The 20,173-nt window shown below is 40.1% G+C and overlaps 1 protein-coding gene across 3 annotated transcripts in view; it reads left to right on the top strand.

The window, feature by feature from the left end:
- Positions 1–20,173, top strand: part of csmd2 (CUB and Sushi multiple domains 2) — a 194,523-nt gene that overhangs the window by 80,008 nt on the left and 94,342 nt on the right. For all 3 annotated transcript variants that reach the window (XM_081701997.1, XM_081701988.1, XM_081701977.1), the window contains exons 6-10: positions 9,834–9,946; positions 11,523–11,600; positions 12,618–12,705; positions 13,924–14,048; positions 17,886–18,007. In XM_081701997.1, coding sequence (XP_081558123.1) covers positions 9,834–9,946; positions 11,523–11,600; positions 12,618–12,705; positions 13,924–14,048; positions 17,886–18,007 — 526 coding nt within the window. The remainder of the gene's footprint in view (positions 1–9,833; positions 9,947–11,522; positions 11,601–12,617; positions 12,706–13,923; positions 14,049–17,885; positions 18,008–20,173) is intronic.

The following is a 20,173-nucleotide window of genomic DNA, read 5'->3' as shown; positions in this document are numbered from 1 at the left end:
TCATGTTGTTTTTTTCAAACTGTGTTCAGCTGTGGGATCTCGAATTTGTCAGTGTGATGTGGCAGCATGGTGTACAAAGAGCAGAAACTGCATTTATTCAATGATGGTTTTAGTGATTCTAAACCCTCCTGCATTGCCCTCCTGTGTTGTATTCTCTCAGTGAAGAGATGTCTGATAAATTCACACGCGCACACACACACACACACACACACACACACACACAAACACACACAGCAGCCATCTCCAATCTACAATGACTGAAGTACGTGAGACAAAATTCACAGTTTGGAACTCATCCTGACAATTGTTTCTCATTTATTATAGTACCATGGCATTGAACGTAATGTCATTCCTGATATTGCATTGTTATTCATTCAATTACAAAGACATTAAGACATCATTCACAAGAGCCTTAATGCAAGTTTATTCAGACAAGACCTCATAGTGGCAGCATATTTTAGTTCTATTCTCGTAACTCCGGCCTTCCCATATCAGTAAAAGGAATCATGTCTGTGTCATGAAAATCCCAGGATGACTCAAAGGGATGGCTTCTCCATATGCCTGGGGGGAGAGAGAGCCAGAGAGGCTTTGGTCTCGTACTTTAACATTCACCATTTACATAATCATGATACATTATTATGTAACGCCTCAGCATTTTATTTTTCTCTCCTCTCAGCTTCATTTGGCCCTCTTCTTTTTCACTCTGAAGCTGCTGGGAGCTGAGGCCCTGAGGCTGCCATGGGCCTTTGCACACACTGGCTTTATACCACTGATAAGTAAATGGGAGGCAGGAGCAAAATCCCTTTACCTGAGCATCCCTGGGCTTGAATGTCCCTGGACTTACCGTCGAACTAGTCTGCCATTCATACACTCAGTGTTATCAGTTAGGCTTTGATTGGTGGGACATTAAATTCCAATTTCAATGTTCATGTTGCCTTATTATTCAGCATTGTGAGGCTGTATTGTTGCTTTTGTGTCTTCTTTTTGTGCAGTGATACATATCCACTTATGACACTAACATTTCTGTCATAAGCACACTATTTACAGATGTGTAGCTCTAGATGCTTCCTTTTTTATTCTAAACATTATTTTATTATTGATTATTTATTATTTAAATAATAAATCCATTATTAATTCAGGGGTAGATTTTGACCACATATTCTCTTATGCATTGTATTAGCTGAAATTTTAATATTACCTCAGAAATTATTCCTGTTATATGTGTTTATAACTACTTTTGAACGTGAATGATGGTATGGTTTTTATGCACCTGAAATGCCATATAAATCCCCAGCTATGCATGCTTTAGAATCTTGAAATTGCCAGGTCAGTTAGGCTGTTTATCAAACAGGTATTTTTGTAAACTGGCACTGCTGTCTGGCTGCACCAACCTCATTCACTGGCTGCTACATGTCTTTGGCTATTACAGAGGTTCTGTGCTACAGTTACTGTAATCACTGTATACAGTATTACTGTAATCTGAAGGATGGATTTGTGATTTCACAGATGTGTTAGGAGCTATTGGTCTTAACAGTCCCAGAGGTGCTTATGTATAAGAATGAATGCACAATTTTGCTTCACAGCCTACCATTGTCAATGCTATTTGAGCGAAAATCAGTTAATATTCATCTACCTGGTCTTGTAGACAGAATTGACTATATCCTCTTTAAGAATATCATGAAGTACTATGGGGGAAAAATGTGAGCAGGAGTGACAGTCTTTCTGTCATCCCCCTTCCCAAGACAAACATAAGACTCCCACATTGCTCATCAAGCCAAACCCCAACTTGGATTCTGTTCTACATGTTGTAGAGTAGCACTGGATCCTTTTTATGGCCACCCTTTATGGATCCTTCGGGCTGACTCAATTACACAGTCATCTCTAAGTGACCTTGGAAACTAATTTGTTTGTCTCCCATTAACTACAAATGCAGTGTAATAGGAAATAATGGTTAGTGTGATAAAAGAATGCTTGTTATGTATGTTGTTATTTGTTTTCATGTATTCCTAACATAGGTAAGATGGCAAAAATGAGGAAAGGTTGTAGTTATTAAAGAGAGAGAGAAGGACAAAGTGAGGAGAGAGAGAGAGAGAGAGAGAGAGAGAGAGAGAGAGAGAGAGAGAGAGAGAGAAAGCAAGAGAGAGGGAGAGAGAGGGAAAGCGAGATAAATCAATTCATTGTTTCTAGTGCTCCCCCAGAATAATTTGTTCTTTTTCATGTTCAATTTGTTACACATAGTAGAAATATTTTTTAATGTTAATACACAGCGTCATGTTCTGGTGTTTCAGTTCACCGGGCCTGCATTGTACAGCATATCTCTTTGCTTCTGATTCTTGAATGGGAGAAGGGCACATTGTAGCACAGAGTAAATGCTTTTGTGTTCTGGGGTCACTCAGTGTAGGCTTGAATTTACTCAGATATTTGTCTTTGCTGATATATGCATTGTTGTTATGTGGTATCTTCATCAGAGATTTTGAATAATTTGGGATTTTACAGATGCTCTACAACAAAATTCTACATGTCGTACAACAAAGCAAATATATGTGTGTGTGTGTGTGTGTGTGTGTGTGTGTGTGTGTGTGTGTGTGTGTTAGCTATATGTGCTATAAATAATTATATGTGACTGTCTCCCATTTAAAATTAGAAATACTTTCATCACATATTCATTTCTGCCATTTATACATTCTTTTGTCAATGATTTTACATTAAGTGTGAAGCAACAGTAGTCAACAGTGATTTTACTTCCTGCAAAAAAATCCTGTTTATTAAGTTATTGTTTTTCACAATGAGTCCAAATATGTTTTCAGAATTTCTCTATCACTCATAGTTTTTTTGTTCCTGTATACTCATGCCATTATGTATAGTATTGAAAAGTGGTACCATGGAAAGTGGATCCTCTCTGGCAGTCTGCTGCTGGACACTGAAGAGGGATGTTCCTGAGGCCAAATATAGGCAAAAATCATATGTGTTACATTTTGAAAAGTATGTTTGTATACATTTTAAGCATAATAGCCTTCTTTATGTATAGTTTCAAGTTTGGTTTATTTCAAGTTTGGTTAATGTATAAGTAATGTAAAACTTTATGTAGCAGTGTTCTACCACATAGTAATTCACTTCATTTGAATGTAAAATTGACTCAGAAATTAGATTTTATACTATCAGCACACATTACTTTTTTGTTTAATTTACACAAAGTTGAATACGCTTGAAAGCAGGTGGATGAAGTCAGCACAGGGGCAGTGCAGGAGTACTTATGATTCCAAAAGGACTGAAAGGTGGCGATATGTACAGGCCAGAGAGGAAACTGAGAGGGGAGAATTATGAAGATGGGACAGAGGTCTTTTGAAGTCTTCCACTCTGATTATTAAAATAGACACTAATCTTCCTCAACACACAGGCTGAGTATTATTTTAGATATCTCATAAGAGTGTGTGGGAACATTTTAGGGTGTAGTCTTTTCTGAAATATTCAAGGATTGAGTCCCCATTTACTCTGTGTTATACCTTTTTGGAAGAACAGGGAGAAAGAGGCATATATATTTAACCAACCCAGAATTTGCTGGAAATTGGTAGATGCAATAACATTTCACACTCCAGAAATTTCTTCTTCTTCTTCTTCTTCTTCTTCTTCTTCTTCTTCTTCTTCTTCTTCTTTTTTCTTCTCCATCCTCTTCCTCTTCTTGTTATTATTATTATTATTATTATTATTATTATTATTACTCTTGTTGTTATTGTTACTAATTTTACTGTTACTACCATTACAGCTTCCGTCATTGTTAGCTCTATAATTTTCACAATTTAAAGGATTGTATGAAAAAATGTGAAAAAAATTGCACTTGAGAGTCAGACATCAACTAATTTTTAACTAAAAGCTATCTTTCCAGACCCACAAAGTTCTGAGTGAGTTTAATGTCAATGCTGTGTTCTTTTTAGAATGTGGATTCAAATATGTGAAGGTCAAAGCTTTTTGTTTGTCTGTCTCTGTCTTTCTCCATTCCTCACTCCTAATTCACTGGCCCTAGTACCCAGACAGGCTGATTTGTTTTGTCACTTCAGAGAGAGAGAGTTCGCTCTTTCATTGCTCACCCCTCCTATGATTCACAGTCATTAAAATGGCAGAACTTTGGGGCTTTAAAGTCACCCTGACCCATGCTCTCAGCCCCAGTGCCTTTGCAGAATACAAAGCAGCAGCCTGATTGATCTGCCTAAGTAGCTGCAATTAAGCTAGCTGTGTGCAAGACAGCTGTGTGAACTCCCTTAGGTCTGTGCACCAACCTTTAGCACCAGAAACCATAATCAAATGGCAGAAGAATGCACAGGGATCAAGTAGGAATTATTAAGTCATTCCTTACAGTGTTTCACACTGCAGCAATTGTACTGGTGCATGCGTTTGCCAGTGAAGGACATCAATTAGTACTATTAACTAGCTTTCCAGGTAACTTAGCTGAAAGATGTAGAAACATGTATGCTGATGATGTCTATGTTTAGCGTTGTGCCTTTCCTTATGTTTTCATGTCCTATTCTCCTCACCAGTAATAATGTTGAACTTGGTTGTGGTTAATCTTCTTGATGTTTAGTTGTGCATACTTGAAGTACATGAGTACATTCTGTATAGGTGGGCATGCCCTTGTGTTTTTTTCTTTAATGCCAGAGATATTTTCGATTAATCTAGGAAGTTCATTGGACTGGGATCAAGAACTCATTTATAGCTGCACTCTTGAGGATTGTCCGAGGAAAATCTAATGCTGCGAATGAGGTTGAAAGCGTATTGAACTTGCCATAATGCCCTTAAAGAGTGCTTTTTTGACTTTCAGCACTCTTTTCTGAGTGTGAATAGCTTCTTTTATGAAAAAAAGGAAATATGGTCAAGGAGAGGAAAATGTAAGGGTGGCAAGGCTTTCCACAGCATGCTCTAATAGCATATTTATGAGTGCTCTAATCTGTAATGACATTTTCGATATTTCCTACCCTCCTATAAGTTATCAGATCCTAAGACCATCCTCTGTTATAATCGCCACATATTAACAAGGAGTGGTTTGGGTTTAAATAGCTTTTTAATTCAAACAGGTGTCTCAGTAAGTGCATTGTGACATGGATGTTGTGTGATAGTGATTCTTTAAAGCATCTTTTCACAAACGTGTTTTGGGTGATCTTTCCCAATCTCCATTCCTCTCCAGGACTATTAATAAGAAAATCTCCAACTGAGATCCTTAGTGTGTATCTTTAAGGGAATCTTTCATTGTATGGGGTCAAATCCTTTCACAGAAATCATCCACTGGTTAGTACTGGTTACTATCCAATGGTTAGTAACATGGGCATGTCCAATATCAGGGTATTTAAGCAATGGTACATACACTGATATGTTATATACCCTGGTAGTTTACATCTGTGTTTTAGGGAGTGCAGTTTAATGACTGAAAATTCTTAATAATGTGAATGTGAACTCTTGTATGAAACAGAAAAACTTAAAAGTTTGGTGAAAGTTTGGTAAAAGGTTGGTGAACAGATATTTTTATTTAAGAAAATTTGTTTTTTGTTCTTTTGTTCAGACAGAGACAGGCATAGATTTCAGGCATAACAATTACGAGAATATGAAATATTAGGTAAGAGCTTTTAAGGCAGGCTACATATTTAGGAAGTAGTAGTGAATTTCACATCGTTTTGTCTTACATGAGATCTCTGCATTGTTACAGCATCTGACAATAATGTAATAACATGCAATCTGAAGTGAAACTCACTTTATCTGTCTAGTGGCTGCTACCGTAAATCAAGTCTAATGTCATGTGACAAGTTGTCAGAACTCAATGCCACATCCATTATTTTGGTAGACCTCAAAGGACATGAGGGGTAGCACATGAAATAAATAAATAATGTGAAGATGAAGAAGAAAACTAATTTCAGTAAAGGCAGACCTGTGGGTGATTGATTCTTTGGAAGGGATTAATCTTTCTCTCACCATCTCCATGCCCATCAGTTATTTTTTTTCAGTCCAATACATCTGAGAACACAGGCAAACCATTTTAAGGAAAATGAATCTTTAAAAATTTGAACTTTAACCTGTAAAACAGGCATGAGAGCTCTCTGCCATGATCATGTCAAGTAGATTACCAGAGCTTTAAATCCACCTATCCAGTGGAATTCTTCAGGTTCCAGATGGCTTACACTGCTGTTATGTTTACGCATGGATGGCTTTTGCCATCTACCACATATTTCTGGTTTTATTACCAGCAGAGCCACTGTGAGGACAGACTCATATAAAGCAAAAATAATGTGCCTCTTCTTCACATCTTCTGTGTTCAGTTCTGGGTCAGACTGTCGTGGTGTGTCAGGCACATGAAGTTTCACGCACTGCTTCACTCGTACCACTGATACCTCTACGCATGGATGACTTTTGACATCATAGGAGACATTGTCACAAGCCATGTCCTCTTGTCAACCTAACACATATTGGAAATGAAATTCCTTGTCGAGAGAGTGAAAGGAGAGAGTGAGTGTGGAGAGACAGCAAGCAATTCACTCTCGCCTGCTGGAGTCGTCTTGTCACTTTTTCTCATTCCCCCCGAGGACAGGCAGGCCTGTTTTAGTTAATAAGCACAATTCGGCTAATATGTGTTAAAATGAGCCTCTGTGGCAGACTGCTGCATTAACATGGCGATGTGGAGACTCAGAGGAGCCAGGGCCCCAGGACTGCTTTATTTTCCATGATTGCACTCCTGTGCCACTGGCTCCAGCTAGACAACAGGTGCTTATGCCTGCCATGGGGAAGCCTGTCCTTTCACCTCTAAACATCCTGCCAGATGCTGGCTTCTGTGAGAGCACATTCACCATGTTAGAATAACCCTCGTAATTGTTCTCGCACATGAAAATAGTGGCATGTATTCCATTTTGTGGGTTTCTGATAGAGAGTGAAGACATGATCAGGCCAGCCAGGGGTGAAAATGAGCATGGAATGAAAGAGACCTCCTACCAAGGTCTGTTCCAGCAGCTGAAAGAAAACTGAGTAGTTGTTTGACCTATCATTTCTCATACATATTTTGTACATTTTTGTTTGTTCTGTTTGAGCTAGCTGACTGACTGATTGGTTCTCTTTGTTGAAATGTGCATGCCCAATGAGTCATAGTGGATCCATGTAGAAACTGCTATCTAAGTATCTAAGGAAGCTACATGCAGTGGTTAGGAGTGAAGACAATAAATAACAAAGTAATTAATTGCTCCAGAGTAGGCAGCCCATAGTGCCAGTGACACCAAGGTCATGGGTTTGATTCTCAATGAGCACATGTTCTGTTATACTCACAAATATGTAAATCGCTCTGGATAAGAATGTCTGCCAAGTGCTGTAAATGTAAGCACCTTAACAATGACTAGTAATCCTTGTCCTTGTCAAGTACTTAGACATGTAATGTTAAGATAACATACATTGCTGTCTTGGATGTTTGTGATGACTTTCATGATGAGGAATACTGTTATTGTTAATCTAGTTAATGGTTTTGCCTTACCTAGTATGAAAAGAAAAAGGTTTCCACTGCTCTGGACATGCAACCACAGGCTGCTATTATGAAATAAAAGACTTGTGGCTTTGTTGAATATAGTTTATGTTATCATACTAATTTGTTGTTTTGGATGTTCATGATGATTTTCATGATGAGGAATACTGTTATTGTTAATCTAGTTAATTGTTTTGCCACTGCTCTAGACTTGCAAACACAGGCTGCTTTTATCAAGTCAATGGGTATAATATAGTTAGCTATACTAACTACATGAATGTCTAGTCATATTTAAACATGGAAATAATTTATTGGACACTACAGTCAAGCAATTCAGCTGGAAAAATTACCTATGTAGCAGGATAATCATCTTATTCTCACAGGTTAACACTGTGGTCTTTTTGATAAAACTACCTCCCCATTTCTGAAATGCTAATAAATAAGAGATATAAGAGGTGTCATGTTTAACATGATATACAAGCGATACAAGAGACTTCATAGCTGTGGCTATAATTGCTAAGCACAAACTGGAGTAATATTTTGGTACTCATTGAAGCAGATTAGCTTGCAAGTTGGCAGGCTTCTAGGAACCAAAGCATTTTTTCAATAGTAAAACACAGAAGAGCCCTGAAAAGCATGCTTCTTTCAAATATATCTCAGCATTTCAAATGTTATACTGTTGACAGTAGCTGTGCATTGAATGATGGTCTGCTGAAACTAGGCTTGTTGTTTTGTTTTCATTCTACCTTTTACTTGTTTTTCACCCTATTTGATAATATTGACCCTTTGTAATGTGATTTTGGAATTCCTGAAATTGAAAATCTATTGGCCAAGCTCAAGAACCTTCCAAAGCAGGACTTTTCTTTCCAGCATGTGACAAAATAGCATGTGAGAATCATTCACTGATCTGACATTATTTTAATTCAGATCCATCAACTATCTAGCATGCTTTAATGGGTTGCAGTGAGAGCACACAATGACAGATGACAATACCACCCACAACACATTATGAGCACCAGGACATCTTTCACACACTTGATTAGGTTGGTGTTCCAGTCACGAGATAATTCTCATCTCCCATAATCACTGTGTTCACGGGTAAGGTTGGTCTTGCGTGCTGATAAAGTGCATCTTTGTAACTTTGATTCAGAGTCTCCTCTCAGTCTCATAAGTGCTGGTGGAGCCACATGCCTGGCTAGCATTAGTGAGTCAGAACTGAGAGGCTGATTGGAAATTTATGCCATCAGCCTGATCAGTGACAGACGGAAAGCGGAGTGGATTGGGATCTACTCACATACAAGCCTTGTTTTCTCCCCCTTCCCTTATGATCCAACACTCTCTCACTCACTCTCCCTCTCTTTCTCTTTTTCTCTCTCATTCTTGTTGGAGAGCTTGTTGAGCCAAATCTGACATTTGGTACACACAGTGAAGCTCAGCCTGTCTCTCTCTCTGTCAAGCGCTGTTCTGTTTTCTCCTCAGCTTATGTGCTTAGCATTCCCCACTATAACGCAACTGTGAAACATGGCTTACAATAACATGAACAGCTTTGTCTTAATAAAAAGCACTAATTCTTCTCATCTCCAGAACCTTAGCACCAGAAAAAGCAGTGTTTTGCTGGTGCATACTCATTAGATTATTCATTCAAAGCCTGTTGCTGGGCAGCCTCTCAGACTTCTTTGTTGTCTATCACAAAGGAGCTTTTTAATCCTCATGTGGAAAAAGATACCCTGAAACATTCAATTACTCTCCAAATCAAATTATATACATCTCTATTAGAACCTTGACTGTCCTCTACTTGAATGTACTTCACGCTCTTCTCACATTTAGGAGTACCATTGTTTCATTTGATGGCTGCTGGATATAACAGACCCTAAAAAGCTCATCTGAGAAGTGGGAGGTGGGAACATGCTGCTAGTGGTTGAGAAAATCCAATTCACATTCACAAAATTGGAGACGCTAATTAACGCCACAACTGCAAAATAGATGCCTTTTAACAAGTCCTAGGTGTGTGTGCGTGTGTGTGCGTGTGTGTGCGTGTGTGTGCATGTGTGTGCGTGTGTGTGCGTGTGTGTGTGGGTGGATGTGTGTGTGTGTGTGAGAGACATGTAGTAAACATGTATTCAGCAGGGTGCTGTGTGCATGTGTGTGTGTGTGTGTGTGTGTGTTTTAGGTTGGTGTGTTTCATATTTTGGGTTTGGCTTATTTTTCCTACTGAACTTATCCTTTTTAGAATCTTTTGAATGTGTGAATTGTATTGAACTTCATTGATGTCCCAGTTGACCTATTACGGTTCTGATTCATTGCTCTTGTTCTGTCCTTTGAATGGCATTTGTGTTGACTTATGTTGCAGGTTCACGGGCCCTAACCTTCCCTCTCCCATCATTAGTGTTAAGAACTGGCTGCGGCTCCACTTCACTTCAGATGGAAACCACAAGCTTAGGGGCTTCAGTGCTCAGTACCAAGGTACAAAAAATACATTGAAATAAGGGCAGACTTTAATGGGAATTGTAGTGCTGATGATCGGTTAGCTAACAGGTAGCACAATGGAACATGTTCTAGGTGGAATTAATTAGATGGGGAACCTGTAAAAATTTTAGTTACTTCCTTGAAGCAATTTTTTGATGTAGAGTAGGAGCTTCAGGATGAGGTACATCTGCAACTGCACAAACTCGTTTTTCCAGTATGCACTGAGAATTATAGGTAAGCAGTCCATTATAACCCTGGCTAAGTGTTATTGAAGCAGTAGACCACTGAGGTGAGCCGCCCTCTACCTATGATGCATTAAGATGCAATTTCACCAGGTTCTAAAGGTCACAGATCTCCACTCAGAAGGGGGTGATCTGAAAAACAGGATTATTGCACTTGGCTGTGAAAAACAAAGCCAGAATCTGCTGGAATTTCACCTCCCCCCTAAGCAGATCAGAGTCATGGGATGGGATTACAGGTCTTCAGATTGATAATTAAAGAACGGTTAGGAAATTAGGAAGAGGAGAAAGGAGGGCTAAGCCCTTAATTAGATTTTCCATTGACCCCCTCCACTCTTAACATAAGCCATTTAGCCTTCAATTTCTCTCTGATAGATGAAATATTTTAGTGCATCCATAATGTAAAGGGTCTCTGGACCTTAGGAACTCACAATGTGGAAACTACATGTACTTTAACAATGAGAAGGATTTGTACACAGCTCCCCCTAAATTTATTTGCTCCGCTGAAATCACAATCCCTCCTGTGATTTCATGTAGTTTTAGAATGCAAGTGACATGCTCTAAAACAGCAGACATCTTGGCATATCTACCAAGACACACTTGGGGTTTGTCCTGATTTGGTTGTGTGTGTTTTCTAATTGGAGCTTTAAATAAATCAATATATTATGAGGCAATACAATTATTTTTTAAGTAAATGTAGATAATGAATTGCTTCATTGGAGATTTGGGTGTGTTGATCATTTTTCAAGACAATGTTTGACATTTTATAAAATTAAATAGTGCATACCTTCTTTGGGGAGGGTTTTTGCTATGTTAGAGGCTTAGAGGAGCCAAGTATCATTGTTTTCAAATGTATTTGTTGGGGATGGGCCCCAACACCCTTTAAATGACTAATACAAAATACATGCTTTCTGAGAACCATTTCTGAAATAACAGTACACTGATCACTTCTTCTATTTATAGCATATACTTTCAATGTGTATATAAGGCTAAAAAGGCAGCTAAACAGCAGTTTAGTTCTGTTTGTATGTGTGTGGTTGTTGGTGTGCATGCATGTAAGCATGCAAATATACATGTATGTATATGTGGGTTGGATTTATTTCCTTGCCACTTCCCCAAATATTGTGAGCTTTGTTAAAATTTAAGTTAGGCTTGAGTTGCTGAATGTCAGTGTCTAACTTTAGGTACTGGTTTTTCATTTGTGTGTACTTGTTACAGTTGATGATGCTTGTAAATAAGCAAAAATTGAAAGTAATCCAAGAAGATGATGATAATTATTATTATTATTACTATTATCAATTAATTAAGCATACTGCATGCTTCTTGTCTTACAGTAAAGAAGATGACAGAGCTGAAATCAAGAGGGGTGAAGATGCTCCCAAGTAAAGACAACCAGAGCAAGATTTCAGTCCGTATGTATTTTTAAAAAAGACACAAATCTGTCACAATGTCCTTATTACAGAACCTAACATAGCCTTGTTCGTAATCATCACTATCATTCTTTACAATGTCAAATGGAGGTGCCACTTCTTTCTTCAGGAGGAAAGGGGAGGATTCAAAATAAGCCTGTGTTCAGTCTCACTAAGCGGGCAGGGACGAGGCTAGGAGAGGACAGCAGTAATTACGCTGTGTGTCGGGCATCTGCATCAGCCCTCTCCTCTCTTTGGGCCTGCCAAAGCACAGCCTTTATTTACTTTCCTATCACTTTTGTATCATTGTGAGAAAATATCAGCCCTCCCATGAGCATGTGCCATCTGTAGGTGTTGTTAGGGCTCCCAGTGCCATCGCTGTGGCTGATGCTGTCTCCCTGGCAGCACTGACAAGTCTGGCCTTTTGTCCCTGATTAATATGTATGAGGCTTGGCATCTAATCAGCCTGTGTCACTTTAGGTTTTCCTGCCATTCCTGGCCCTCAGAGCCACCCAGTGTAAGAGCCCACACTCCTTTGCCACACTCCCTGACCCCTAGTGTCAGTTTCACTTTCATATGGAGTGAATGTCACTGACCAGTCTGTGTATTGGAGAGTGCAGTTATGTTATATAATAATAATGTTTATGCAACATTCATGTTTGTATAATCTAAAAAAAAATGTTTAAAAGGGGTAAACAGTGGGGATAAAATTAAATAGATTAAGATGAAACAGAATTTATTGACTAACTTTAGTCAGGTAGTGAATATAACTAGCTTTAGTCAGATCATGGATATAACTAGCTTTAGCTGGGTAGTGGATATGACTAGCTTTATTCATCTTGTGGGTAGGAATAGCTTTATTTAGGTAGAGTTTATGACTAGCTTTACGAAGCCAGGTAACCTTTGAACTGATATACAGAACAGATGTAACATATATTCTGCACTGGCATTTGCTTTGTATATGGATATGGTTATTTTCTCACTGCAATTTAAAAAGGCCCATCTCCATTTCTCTTGTAGTGTCCCAAATGGGTGTGGCACAAGGGCACAACATGTGTCTGGACCCAGGAATCCCAGACAGGGGGAAAAGAAAAGGTTCTGACTTCAGGTGAGAAATGAGCTATGGCTTAATGATTAACAGACTCCATTCAGAGAAAAAAGAGGAGGGAAGAAAGGAATGCAGTTCATTTATTGTTCTGTAATGCCAGAGTGATGAATAGCGAGAGGTGACAAGGGTTGGCACCTGCTAAATTTCTCATTGCCCTTTTAATTCTCGAGGCTCAAAGAGGATGTTTGATCAGAATAAACATGGATGCTGGGCTCTCAAAGGTCAGAGAGAGGAGGAAGAGGAGGGAAGCAGAAAGAGAGTAGAGAAACAAACTAGCCCATAAGAAACATGGGTAAAGAGGGAAGGGCACAAAGAAAGATGGAGAAGGGTGGGGACAAGGTGTAATAACAAGCGTAAATGTAGATAGAGAACAAAGAGAGAATTAGTAATAACCACACACCCATTTAAATGAATGGAATCAGAGCTCTGGCACTGTCATTTCCCAGTGAAGTGCTACAAATAGGTCTGTGGCATGAGGTGGACTGGCGCTGCTGTCCTGATGTGCCAATGGTAGCACCCCAGAGGACTCTAATGCAGACAAATGGGGACGATCTGTTTTGCACTTGCTGGCTCTCTTTTTACAGCGGGGAAGTGAAAGACAATCGAAACTTTTTGCCAGAATGTTCTCAGCCCCTGCTAGCCAAGTGCTCCTTCATTGAGCATTGGGTAATAGAGGGAGTACAGTGATGAATCAGGAGCCACAATGATCAGATAAGGGCCAGTTGCTCCCTAGGTCAATACTGTGAGATAGAGGGAGATATTTTTCTGGATTCCAGAGCTCAAGCTCTTGGCATAAACACACACACAACGCACCAGACCGACAAACACACACACATACACACACACACACATGCACACATGCACATGTGCGCACAGAGACACAGAAGGAAGGGTTAAGTGAGGATGAATGCGACAAAGGAGTTTTGGACTGCACACTGTTCAACATCCAGGATGTTCCTTCAACAGACTGGAGAGGGGTAAGAAGGGCATGAGGGGGCCTGAGGAAGAGAAATTCACTCCGGTTCTCACGGATGCTCAGTGTCCCACCTGCTTGTCACTGTGTTACAGCTTCCTGTCTGAGATTAAACATGATAAATCAACGTGTCATTAAAAATGCATGCCTCTGTCGAGAGTGCACGGATTTCCTACATTAAGGAGAGACTAATGGAGCTGTGGTCTTGGTGTGAGCTGAGCACTCCTGTGCTCCTCAATTCGCAGGCGTGGAGCCACGGTTCACTTCTCCTGCGATGAAGGCTACGAGCTCCAGGGATCCAAGAGCATCACCTGCATGCGTGTCACCGACAGCTACGTGGGCTGGAGTGATGATCGGCCCATCTGCAGAGGTATGGCTCTCTACCCGCTGCACACCCACAACAAGGAATGGCTGATCATCTATACATGTAGCAGCAGAATAGCCACAAATGGAATCTTTTGTGCAATTTATAAATCATGTGCCATGTTTCATGTGTTATCCAGGGCATGTGGAGAGAGTCTAATAGGCAAGAGCTATCTGTGCAATGGATTTCCTGAGAGGGAGGAGATGCCTATCACTCTTCAGCAATCAGTTTATTTAGCTGCACTCAGCTCTGATTAATTACTTTATTAAGGCTTACTCATTTTCTGATTGTGATTGGCCTGTAGAGCCCTTATGACTCCATCCCTCTTAAAACTATCACTCATTCAAAGATTCATCTTCAGTTCCACGGCCACCATTAAGAAGGCCCACTGGAAATGTATGCACTTACACCCTAAATTACAAATCAAAAGCCACCTTCAGTTTTACAGTTTTATTGTTTTAAATGTTATGTGTGTGTGTGTGTGTGTGTGTGTGTGTGTGTGTGTGTGTGTGTGTGTGTGTGTGTGTGTGTGTGTGTGTGCAACACTGTCATCAACACTGTGTACTGTCTGTGGTGGATATACTGTGTGTGCCTGTGTGTGCGCCTGGGTTCATATTGCTAGGGTTAGGGGAGTATTAAGGATTGTCCTGCAACAGCTGTGTGTACAGAAACATGCCATGCAGATAAATACAATTTATCATTAGATTATCCCCAGTGTGGAGCATACCGCCCCGCAGGCTACAGATTCTTCTACCTTTCCAATACCCCTGTCTAGGTTGCAGTGTGTCCTCTACACCTCTCAGACGCACACATACATTCTCACACACACTCACTTGTTAAAACCTGCTCCTTGGGCCTGTGATATTAAATAATTTGCCCAGTATCATTCAGCAAGCTGTGAACTATTAGTCTTTCATTAACACTGTACATCTCCTCTTTCACCAACACCCACCACACAGTGGACACCGCAGCATGGCATCACACATTCTGTGTGAGGAAATTGCAGTCAGACAGCTTGGAAACAGGAAGCTGCAGTTGCTTTTATTTCTTTTTGTTTAACGATCAGGTCTTGGTACATTAGCCCTCACTACATGACTGGCTGTGGACATGTGCAAAAAGGGGAATGAATCCTGAATTGAGAGCATGTCTGCATCCCTAAACACACTGGATTTTTGTCTGAGTGCTATTAATCACATGAAAATTGAGGATATTTGGCTTTTACATTCGAAACACCATTTCAATCACACGCTCCTTATCAACAGCAATATAGAGAATGATTCTTTGTCTTGTTTCATTGAATAAAAACCAGGTCATTACTCAAAACCAGGCCGTTAATTGCAAAATGCTGCAGGAATGTTGGAAACTTGAGAATAATTTAGAAAACATTGTTGCACAGTGCCTAGCAAAAAAAGTTTCATAAATCACAGGACCATAAACATTGAAAACAAACTGAGATGAGCTCTGAATGACTTAAATCTATGTTTACTGTATTATGTGTATCAGGATCAGTTCTTCAAGAGCCACTGTTACTAACCACATCAATGTAAAATGCATAAGCTACATACATGACGAGCTACATTTATGTGAAATATTTCCCTTTTTACAAAGAGCCAATTAATAGCTATGATAAAGTTAATAAAAAAGTCCAGTAGTCCAAAGTGGTTCATTAGCAGTGAGTCTCAGCAGGTTCAAGCTGAGAGTAGTCCCACCCATTCCTTCCTCCTTGTCACAGTCTTCTATAGGCTACTACATGTCCACACCTCAGCTCCCAAGACACTGAGGCAGGAGCCCTAGTGCTTCATTTCACATTGATCCAGTTCATACTAAGGAGATTAGTAGTAGTCATGAGTTAAACCCCTCCAGAGAACCAGGGTGATTATTTAACTGCAATCTCTAAGTGCTTTATTATCACATTAGACTGGATCTGTCTTTAACTGGGATCCATATTTGGACTAGTATATTACACCATTAGAAATATGTCTAAAGTTTTAGAAACATCGAATTTACCAATATCATATTGCTTTTTGTGTGTTTTGGGTAAATGGTATGTGTAGTGGAACTACGCACCAAAGGAACATATAACTGACCCTGAAATCCTTTCGTTTTAACCATAGTAGGTGTTAATTAACAATGGCCCTATTTTCTCAATGGCAGCAGTAGTTGCTGTAATATCGATCCAGATCACTTCTCATGACTGAGGCCTGTGTCCTGGTTTTGGTGCTCAGGTACACACTGATTTAGCTTAGAGACGAACCAAAATCTGTCCAGTAGTGAAAGAATGATTTTTCACATTCTGTTATCTAACATGTATCAGATACTGCCATTATTTCTTATAGAAACTTAAAAGGCCTTAAACCTTTGTTCATATTGTTAAACTTACCATTAAGCACCAAAAATGATCTGAACCTACACAATTATCATATGTGGTTATGGAATGTGAATGTGCAAAGGAAAAATCTCAAGAACTCCTAAGTGAATTGATGCCAAATTCCAAGCACCTTAAATTACATATATTAAAATAAGAAGGTGAAAACTGATCAGAAGGCTCTGGTGTTAATTAACCTTTTAAAAATATGTATTATTTAATGTCAGTCTACCTTTAAGTATGCAAGGAGAGCTCTAAATGTGTGTGTGTGCATGCGTGTGGTGTGTGTGTGTGTGTATGTGTGTGTGTGTGTGTGTGTGTGTGTGTGTGTGTGTGTGTGTGTGTGTGTGTGTGTGTGTGTGCGTGCATGTGCGTGCATATGCAGCCCCCTGAGGAGCTCACCTCAGACATAGCTCATTAAGAGCTGCAACTGGTCCCAGACCTGCCAACATGTTCATTTACTGCAAAACATACTGGCTGTGCCCTCCTACCTCATTAGCTAGTGAGCACTTTCGTTTGGGGAGGGCTTTAATGTCCTCTTAGAGGACACAAGAGGCACACAAAAGAAAGAAACTCGTTCCAAAAGTCACAGAAAAGTCAAGTTGTCACCAAAGTGTGGGACCCTCCAAAGGTCTCTCAAAGTGCAGACAACATGCTGTTCTTATTGAAAACAACCAATCTGAAATAAATCATTTTTGACAACATGGGAAATAATAGTTACTGCAGTTTTCAAATATTGGCTCTAGCTCAAGGCTGTGCTTTTGTGATTGCCTACCTTAATCACTGAGGATACTGACGTGTTGCATTAGTTTGCAGGCATGCCTGGCCAGTTCATCTGGCTGTACGAGTCAGGTGATTGAAATTACCTTCAGAGAGCTTAGATTTTCCTTGAGATCCTGTTTGGTGAACTCGACTACTGGAAGCACATAAGCCCCTAAAGGCATCACTACAGATGTGTTGCTTTCCTCCATCTTATGGAGGAACTCTATGATTATCTGCTGCTGTGCAGTTTCAAGGTTATTTCTGCACTGCGTTGCCCCAGGAAGCAACACTGCAAAACGTAATAGCCAATCTAGGGCTAACTGAGTTACCTGTTTCATTGACCTATGTTATTGCATAACATCTTGCACAGTTGTTATTACTGCTTGGTTAGCCCATTTGGGGGTGGTAGATTAAAAACAAAGTTTATTTGAACAGTTTAAATAATACAGTTAGCATTACTCATCTGAACTGTCCCCTAAATATTTTTTTTGCACTTTCTACTAAGACATGACATAGCAGAAGGATAAGTGCACATGGTTTACCTAAAATATTTTATACAAAATTGGCTTAGTGTAACATCACTATAATAACTGATTTTGGGGGGAAATTTTGGTTACTTTTTGGGATACTTGAGTATTCTTTCTCATAAATTCTGACAAATGAGCTGCCTGTATTTATACTGAAACTTTTTCTCACTTTTTTTTTTCTCCATTAAGCGCCCATGTGTGGTGGTCAGCTTCGTGGACCTAACGGTGTTATCACATCTCCAAACTTCCCAGTCCAATATGATAACAACGCCAACTGCACCTGGGTCATTACAGCTTCAGACCCTTCCAAGGTACATCCTTTGCCAAACACGTGCCTTCTCACCTCACCTCAGTTGTGGAGCCCTTCATTTTCCTGATGCTGATGTAAATTTACAGATTCTGGATAGATACTGGATTCTACATATTCATATGGCTAGGCTATTGGTGGCCTCATTAAGGGAGAGAGCAGACAAAAGAGCAGTGTGGAAGGAGATGGTGTTGTACAGAGTGTGCAGGGAAACCTTCGTGAAGGTGACAAAGCCATAATGTTGACTTTGGAACCCAGTTCAAGGCCATGGTCCTCATTGTTTGCCAAATTCTTTTTGCACCCAAACAAATGGTTTTACAAATGGTTCCTCTTATCACTCTGGCTCAGAGGGGACAGGAGGGGAGGAAGGATGGGCTGATGCTCCACTAACATTTCTGTTTTGCCAGCCACCCACAAAACATACACACAAACAAACACATTCACTCAAACAAACACAATCACACTCACACACACACAGACACACACACACAGACACACACACACACAACCCCCCCCCCCCCCCCCCCCCAAAAAAAAAAAAAAAAAAAAAACGTGGGTAAAAGACATTTCTACTTCACACTGTCTGGGCTGGAGTGAGAGGTGTAGATGAAGATGGAGCATGGCTGTTCCCACTCTTTACAGACATAATGACATTCTATTTTTGTGTCACCACAATGGCACCTGGAGGAGACGTGGGGTCAGTCATGATAATGAGGCAGAACTGTGGCTGTATGAAATGTGCCTTGTGTTACATCTGGGCTAGTGGCCGAACTCCTGACTCTCTGCACACAGGATATCAACCTGACAGTGCCTATAGTCCTTGCTAACACTATGACCATGGCACTTATTGGGCTTCCATTCAGAGCACAGGTCTGAAATAACAGAAATAAGAGTCATGTTATTAAGTACAGGTTATTCAGATTCAGTAAAAAAAAAATCATGATTGTGATTGTGTGCTGCCCTGGCCTGTTTGAAAATTAGTAAAGCTATTTAGAAAAATAAAAAGGATATTTCTAGCTTGGACATTGAACAGGTCACTGAAAGCGCATCACATTAATTTGTCAGTATGAAGCGAGATATTAAATGGATACTAAATTAAGAATCCCTCTGGGTCCATTCAGATTTAGAGTTGAGTGTGATTGATGGCTAGACACAGATCATCCAGAGCATTCAAGGAAAACCAGGAATGTGAGAAAATCTGCACACTGTTACCGATATTCAGCAGCTCCAGCAGCAGCCTGGACTGCATGGATGTAGCTGAACAAACAAGCAGTGAAAGAGCCAGGTAGGGCCCCCCTGCAGACAGCTGAGCCGATCCAGCCTGTATCCTCCTCAGCTGTGTCATATGAGCCCAGACTCTATTTTTCTTTTCTAGACGAATGAATCCCCAGGAAAGAAGGGGAAGATGAAATTAGTTGCTTGCAGGGAGAAATGGCTGATTGCAATTGTTGCTTCTTTCAGTTTTAATTAACAGGCTGCCTTTGTGTAGCATGTGGTCTTCATCCAGATGATTGGCGTTAGTTGCCACTATGTAACTGAAGAGCTTGGTACAGCTAAAGCTGTCTCCTCCAGCCCAGTTCTAATCAGTCCCCTGTGGTCAGCATGCAACCTCAGAAGCATGATGAGCCTTTATAGAGGCCTGGGTAGACAAGCCTTTGTTCTGACCTTTTGCTTCCAAGACCCAGAGTGATGGGCTTTCAATCTTTGTTGTCTACAATAGAACATACACATTTTTTATTTTTTTTTTTGCTTACCAAGGTTCATGCAATAGATGTGAATGTTTCAAATTAATCAGCCTTTTCATGCTTACAGGTGCTTTGTGCAGTACAGTATTTAAACATTCGCACTGTGTTTATCTCTGGGGCTCAAATGCATTCACTTGTCAATTTAGGCCATTTACGTTCTGACTTAATTGCTAATAGCTCTTTATGTAGATATATGTGCTGATCTATAAGTTGGTAGTTGGGGATATTGAAGGGTCTCAGTGGTCTGAGTACAGTAATGCAGGCCGGTAACACGAGCCTCACAGCATTGCATTGGTTCATATTCACTCCCAGCATGTTAACTCTCTCAAAGGATCCCGAAGCTCTAAAGCTTACATGCTTGCAGTAACCCACAGTCAGTCGGCTGTTAGCCTCCACCTACTCTACCCTCAGTCAATACCGTGCCA

Source organism: Electrophorus electricus, chromosome 2 (assembly GCF_041902795.1).
Source record: "Electrophorus electricus isolate QZ-2024a chromosome 2, ASM4190279v1, whole genome shotgun sequence".
Lineage (NCBI taxonomy): Eukaryota > Metazoa > Chordata > Actinopteri > Gymnotiformes > Gymnotidae > Electrophorus > Electrophorus electricus.
Note: the sequence above shows the minus strand (reverse complement) of the source record. Positions and strands in the feature narration are given on the sequence as shown.